A 7,664-nucleotide genomic window follows, 5' to 3' on the forward strand; every position below is an offset into this window, starting at 1 on the left:
TCGGAGATGGTAGGTTGCGACGATGATAAGTCAAGAGCGATTTGTTTTAGTGCACGTGTAGCTAAAAACGGTGCCGAAGCAGTCCCATATGTAACTGTTTTTAGCTCGTAACAACGTAATGGTTGATTTGCATTTGGTCGCCATAGGATCCGTTGAAGCGGTTGGTCTTCGGAGTCAATCAACACCTGGCGGTACATTTTTTCTATGTCTGCTGACAGGGCGACTGCATAGCTTCTAAACCGAAGGATGATAGAAAATAGGTCTGGTTGTACAGTAGGACCTACCCTTAAGATGTTGTTGAGAGAATAACCCGATTCAGTAAGACATGACGCGTCGAAGACCACTCGAAGTTTCGTTGTAGTACTTGAATCCTTCAAAATTGGGTGATGGGGCAGATAACAATGAGCGATCGCGTCATTTACTGGTTCTGGTACCAATGCCATGTGTCCCAATGTCTCGTACGATTTCATGAATTGACGGTACTGCTCATATATTACGGGGTTACGTTGCAGACGTCGTTCTGTATTGTAGAATCTGCGCTCAGCTATTTTTCTAGACTCACCGAGAGTTTCAGCAGGATCTGACGATTTAGGTAGCTTCACGATGAATCTGCCCTGTTCATTACGAACTGTTGTTGTCTTAAATAACTGCTCGCACGGATCATGATCTTCGGGATGCACACTTGAGGTAGGAACCGTATCCAGTTCCCAAAATCGTTGAACGCTTGCTTCTAACGTGTTTGGATGCGTTGCCACATTTGATGATTGTCGATTGTCAACAGGTTTTATAGGAACCGCGCCAGCTATTGTCCAACCGAATTTGGTGTTAATCAGTGATGGATGATTTGGCGCAATAGAAAGCCTTTCTGGACAATGTACCAACCAGTATGCTTCACAACCAAGTAAAATGTCGATAGGACCAGGTGTATGGAATGATGGATCCGCTAGTACAATGTTGTTGATATTCCACTTCTTGGTATCAACCTTAACTGTTGGTAACTCAGCTGTTGGAGAATCGATGACTAAGAAATGCAACTTCATACTAAATTGTTGAACACTGGATGATACGATTGCTTCGACAGAGCGGTTAATATTACTTTCCCGTTGACCGATTCCTGCGATACATATGTTTGCGTCTGTCATTTTGTTGGATAGTCGCTTGGCCAATGCGGTCGACATGAAATTCGACATTGAACCAGAGTCGAGTAACGCTCTTGCTTGATGAGATTTTCCATCATCATCGATCACTTGAACAATTGCAGTCTGTAAAAGTACGGTAAAGTCGTTGGTGCAAATATGAGATATCGAATCGACTTGTTGAATCATGGGTCGTCCCTCGTTATTCATTGCAGGTTCTTCTAGGTGCAGCAATGTATGGTGATTGCGTTTGCATTTATAACACTTGTATTGAGATCTACAGCTCTTTGCAGCATGACCATTCCTGAAGCAGTTGAAACAAAGGTTATTGGAGCTAACCAGCTTTCGTCGATCACAAACGTTCATTGCTTTAAAAACTTCACATTGGTAGAGTAGGTGTGATTGATCACAAGCGTGGCAGCGATTGGATGTAGAAGCTACGCTGGCATTCGCCAAGCTCCTTGTTTGCTTGTTGCCGGCCACCTTCGATGTACTTGGTTTGGGAGTGATCAACGAAACTTGGGCTGGTGCTGCTAGAATTTTGATTCTAGTTTGCAGGAACTCAACCAATTTGGGAAATTTATCGGCATCATCACTAGCTGAAAATTTTTCCCATTCCAAAACGGTGTCACGATCCAACTTATAGAGCAGCAAATTTGCAAGGGGTGTATCCCAGTGATCGATAGGTTCATTTAATTTACTTGCTCCTTGGGTGAGACGTGTGAACTCATCAGTTACGCGACGTAACTCTTCTATGGAATCGTCCTTCATAGGTGCTACCGAAAAAATTGCTTTAAAATACTCACGCTTGAGGGCTCGGACATTATCATATCTATCTAATAGCTCCTTCCAGGTGGTGTGATAGTTTTCGGCAGCAATGCTTACATACTCAAAGCGCTTGGCAACTTCACCCTTTAGCGATGCTAGAAGATACTCTAACTTCATAACATCAGGAATCTCAGAAGATGATGCAATCATAGCGGTGAACCGATCCTTAAAGCTGAGCCATTCCGTGATCTTTCCATCAAATGTGGGCAGATTTATCTTAGGTAGACGTACATGCGGTGAAGCAGCGACAAGGATGGTCGTATTTGGCTTAGTTTCAATCACTGTGCTGTTCATGTCTTGAACGTTGGATGTAAGAAAACCCTTGATGAGACAGTATCGATCGTACATATCATTCCTTTCCTTGAGCAAGCGTGTCAGTTCCTCTTCCGCTTCTTCCGAATCTTCGAGGGCTGTTTGAATCTTATCATAAGTCTTCCAACAATTTTCCAACGTTTGCAATCTGACATCGCATTGAGACGCTTGCTCAGCGGTGTACGAGTTCATGTAGTTTTCTAGGTTATGGAATTGTGAGGTGACGCGCATCATCTTCACTTGGTTCGGCGTGGCTTTCTTCGGCGTCATTCTTGTTGATGCAATATCGCCGTGTTGTTCTTTGCGTCAATGATCGATGGATTCGTCCGCAGATCCGGTTCGAAGGACCATAAAATGATAATAACAGGCAAAAATGGTTAAAATCTGCGGTTTTTCTTCTCCGGTTATAAAAACACGAGACTCGACCTTCGTAGTTGTCACAATTCTTCCTCTTTTTATTGGAGTTCGTGATTTGCTTGAATATAAATGTCAAGTGAAAACTTTCTTTAGCAAGCTGTTTATAATATTGTGATTCAGTACTTCAAAGACGCCTTTATGGCATCAACATCTCTTTTTCTGTTGGATTGGTGATGAAGTCACAGCTAGCATTTCTCTGTTGTAACAGCATCGTTATGCATGTGGTGTCATCTTGCCGTAGTTCTTCTGGTTAATACATATTTTTGTTAAGCGTCGAGACGATGTAGGTTTGGGAAGTGATAGTTAGGAAGTAGGGATGAGGGATATACATTCTTTTACCATTGTTAATTGTCGGATAAATTTGTATCTTGTTGAATACTCTACGCTTAAGTTGCGGGACGCTAATAATAAGTACTAATTCGTCATGACTTACAGCAACTTTTGTGGTGGTATACGATAGACTCTCTATGGCAGTATTCGCGTCAATGGTATTATGCTGTATGTCTGCTATTATTGCGTTTGTTTCATTTTTACTAAGTTCTCTTGGGTTCGTAATTCCTAATTTCGCTAGGGTTATGCTATCAATTAGTATGTTCGCCTTTTCAGACAAGAATTTTAAGTTCATTAGAATATTTATGGAATATAATTCCGTTGAAAAACTATCAAAAATATCTACTGCTGTTTTTACCTTCTGCAAGGCATCCTCAAAGTGCCATGTTAAATCCCTATTGATTATAACTTGGGCGTTATTATTCTGAATTAGTTAATTAATAGTAGAATTGATTAATCTTATTTGTATCTTTGCGTTTGTAAAATATTTAATAAATTCCTTTCAGTCATATCATTAGTATGTACTGTTATTATCTTAAAATTCGAAAAGAGGTTCTTAATTTCTACGTTTTGATTACCTTCTTTTATTATGACTTGATGCCGAAAAGCATTTAGAGGTCCTTCAGTAGATGGTATATATATCGAACCACAGTCGGGTGCCGAATGCTGGGTTGCTGTCATAGAGCAGCAAATTCTACTTAAGGCGTCGGCCACGACATTTGCTTTTCCTGACTTGTAGATTGTTTCATAATCGTGCTCTTTGAGATAAGATTTCCATCTCTTTAATTTTGCATTAGTATTTTTCTGTGAAAGTGTAAAAGTAAGTGGCTGATGATCTGTTACTATCTTAAATTTAGTTCCATACAAATAGTTCCTAAGGGTTTTCAATGACCAAATTTTAGCCAACATTTCCTTTTCGAAAGCGGAATATGCTTCTTCGGTTTTTGTTAACGATCGAGAAGCGAAATGTATGGGATTGTCAGTACCAATTTCACCCTATGACAATACTGCTCCTATAGCATAGTTCAAAGCATCGGTTGTTAGCACAAAGGGTTTACTATAATCAGGATAAATTTCAGTTTTTCAAAGCATTCAACTTGTTCGGTCGTCAATGTGATTTTTTTGTTAGACTTAGGATTTTTTTCTCCTCTTAATATACTAGTAAGTGGCTTTGCTATTTTTGCAAAGTCTTTCACAAATTTTCTATAATAACTCATTAGACCTAAAAATTATCGTAGCATTTTTATTGTTGTTGGAGCAACAAACTTCTTTATCGCTCCAACTTTCTGGGGGTTGGGTTTAATTCCACTACTCGTTATAATGTGTCCTAGAAATTCAACTTCTTTGTGTAAGAATTCTGACATATCCAGTTGAACCTTTAAATTAGCTGCATTTAGTGCTTTAAGAATCGTGTCCAAATTTCCCAAATGTTCTTCCAAGGATTTTCCAAATACTATCACATCATCCATGTAAATGTAGCACATTTTGCCAATATAATTTCTTAAAACGTCATCAATGGCTCTTTGAAAGATCGCCGGGGCGTTCTTTAATCCAAAAGGCATTCGCGTAAATTCATATTTTCCATTATTAATAGAAAATGCTGTTTTTTTCTATGTCGGATGGTTTCATCTTGATTTGATGAAAGCCAGAAGCTAAATCAAGAGTAGAGAAATATTGTTGTCCTCTTAATTGTTCCAGAACATACGCTATCTCACGCATGGGATACCTTTCGCTTATTGTCTTTTCATTTAATTTCATGTAATCTACGACCCTACGGAATTTCTTTTTTCCTGGGATGTCCTGTAACTGGGGATGTCCAGCCGGATCTCTACGGTCTAATTATTCCATCTTCTAAAAGCTTTTTTATTTGTATATTCACCTCTTCTATGCAAGCGGCAGGATAAGGATACACGCGTTGATGTACTGGTATATCATCAGTAGTATTGATGGTACATTCAACATTTGTAGCACATGATAATTTTAAATTAGGTTCGTAAATGACTGATGAATTATCGTGCAATATTTTCATAATTTTTTGTTTAGTGGAAGAAATCCAATGATCATTCACACGAAAATCAACCATATTATTGTTCTCTTTAAAAGGTATTTTAAATATGGTATAGAAAATCTTTCTCCATCATCTGTAGTTATTTTCATTGAACAATTTTCAAAAGAAATATCAGCCTTTATTTTTTCTAGAACGCCTGTGCCAATTATTCCTTCAAAGAAAGGACCAAAATCATGAATTAAAAACTGATAAGTTTCCTCACATTCTGGGGCAAAAAATGCCCATATCTATTGCATACTTAGTGTTAAAACTTCCTCTAACAGATTTTATATTATAGTTTGACACTTCGTATGGTTTAGATAATTTATAACTCGAGGCAAGTTTATTTGAAATAAAACTGATATTCGATCCACTATGAATCAAAAAAGGGTAATCTCCCGTTACGGTGGGCAAATTGATATATGGAAGGAATCGGTTCACCAATTTGCGTTCCATTCTAAAAAAATAAGCTCTGTAGATTGATTGTTTTCCGAAGCTTTATACGACAAATAACCGTGATTGTCTGTTCGGCAATATGTCTCATCAAGCGGTTTTGAATCCACTACATATTCAAGAGGAGCAGCGGTGCTGAAACTTCTTGAATTTCACCATCAACACCATAAGCTTGTCTATTAATTGAAGACGATGCTCGGGGGCGTTTAGCGTTAAAATGTGGTTTTTTATTTGCTTGAAACAAAGGGTCAACTTCCATAGGAACTGGCCTGTTATTTGCATTTTGTTGCATTACATTGTAACCTGGATGATAATGTCTGAACATTTTTTCTTGTGGATTTACACTTCTCATAGAAAAACGATTAAAATTGTGGTTCCAACCCGATGAAGCACAATTCGAATTCAAAACATCAGCTGCTTCGCCTTTAATTTTCCTTCTGATTGTTGCCACGATAATGCGGTATTCAATTGAATCACGAGGAAGACGTTCATAAATTTTGAAAATATTTTCCACTTCTAAAATCCATCTTGAAAGGCTAGATCCGTGTCCATGGAATTCAGGAAGGTTATTTACAAAATCTGGCACTTTACCTAACTGAATGTATTCATGATGAGTCATGGTGGATGGTACGACTGGTATAGAACTAGACTGTTCCTGCGGATTCATTATTCTATTTTTTGAGTGGATTTCAAAACGTCTAATTTTACGAAAAATGATGGAGAAATCTTGTCACCTTCAAATCAAATTTTAATTAAGAGAAGTTCATTCAATCTAAACTTTTCTCTATTGTACCTAACATTCACTGCTCACTGTTTTCGCACCACGTATTCACAGTTATAAAATTTAAATTATATTAAAGTAAATTAAATTGACTCGTAATGACTCACAGTAACAATATGCAGACTTTGAAACAAATGCAGCTCATCGTTGTTCACGTAGCGATGTCCACGTAGCGATGTCCACGTAGTGTCTCGAGTAGGAAGGTTGATGTAACGTTCCGGTATTGGAATGAAAGCTTGCGGGATGCTCCGGATGGTCCTTTTGGATGATTGATCTACTACGGGTCCTCGGCGTCAATCGAGAGAGATGTCACGATGTGCAGGAACTTTCACTCTTCATGTAGCTTGTGCCGGTTTATTTTAATATTACTTCACCTGAACTTTTGTATCACGAATGTATATCGGTTGGGTTTATAGCTAGTTTCACACGACACTTTTAAACTTTGTGTAGAGTTTTTGTACTAATTCTCACTTATGTTTCGGTCGGTGTAGAAACGAATTAGCTAGTGCCTCTATTCGTCGTTGTACAGTTTTCTTTTCAAAATACTTATCACCTTACTTTAGACGTAGAGGTCCCTATTCGGGCGGGCGCCAGTTAAATCTATAGGGTTCGGACACAGACTTGCTTGTTCGAGACTCGAGACTTGATTGTTCTGCGGTCAAAATCGGAGTGAGTTTATTAAGTTTGATTTACATATAAGTTGGTTATTGGGAATTGGATGGGGAAGGGAAAGGTATTGACGATTCTTGATGACTATTTTGCTGTTTCGGCGATCACTAACTGGGTAACTGGGTCAGACGATCAACACGGTTTGCTGATCGACGCTGTTTGCTGATCGTGTGCATTCGGGCCGGTGGCGGTTGACAACACTAGAAAATGCTGTGTTGACAACGCAGGTTGTTAACTTCTCCCTCTTTAAATTTGAGACTCCGTGCGAAAAACGTGAAGGTATGTTAGTGGTTGGTAACTCTTCGGTTCTGGATTTGGGTCAGTTGGTTGATAACCTTTAGGTTCTGGAATACATTGCGGTTTGTCATCAGGTGTTGTGATTACTTCTACGTTGATGGTGTTGCGGCGTTTTATGCACAGAAATACGATGCCAATTATGATGACCATTATTGGAGTGATGAATGAACTGCCCAATAACCATTGCCAAGTCCATGTGATACTATTACTTTCCAACTGAATATTCTGCATTTCCTTCCGAAGGTCTTTGTGTAGGATGTGTAGATGTTCAAGGCTTAGGTTTGTCACGTTGTTCACGGCTGCAACATGTATTCCATGTATTGGTAGACTAGTAGGAAAACCAGACAGTTCTGTCATGTTGGCTGAAATCAGTTTTACATTGACGTAAATATTG

General features: G+C 38.8%; 1 protein-coding gene across 1 annotated transcript; it reads right to left on the reverse strand.

Annotated features, from left to right (window-relative positions):
* Positions 1–315: 315 nt before the first annotated feature.
* On the reverse strand, positions 316–2,546 carry LOC118515196. The gene is made up of 2 exons (XM_036061895.1): positions 1,838–2,546; positions 316–371 (listed from the first exon to the last, which is right to left on the reverse strand). Exons 1-2 carry the CDS (start codon positions 2,544–2,546, stop codon positions 316–318), a joined length of 765 nt encoding a protein of 254 aa, XP_035917788.1.
* Between the last annotated feature and the right edge of the window lie 5,118 nt (positions 2,547–7,664).

This window comes from Anopheles stephensi (genome assembly GCF_013141755.1).
Source record: "Anopheles stephensi strain Indian chromosome Y unlocalized genomic scaffold, UCI_ANSTEP_V1.0 chrY3, whole genome shotgun sequence".
Classification (NCBI taxonomy): Eukaryota; Metazoa; Arthropoda; class Insecta; order Diptera; family Culicidae; genus Anopheles; species Anopheles stephensi.

What these genes read in the sequence shown, in the direction of transcription:
- LOC118515196 (XM_036061895.1), bottom strand. Translation starts at nt 2,546, where the DNA reads ATGACGCCGAAGAAAGCCACGCCGAACCAAGTGAAGATGATGCGCGTC. An exon ending in ACGTCTCACCCAAGGAGCAA is followed by an intron (nt 372 to 1,837) that starts GTAAATTAAATG and finishes CCAATTTTGAAG; the next exon opens with GATTCAAGTACTACAACGAA.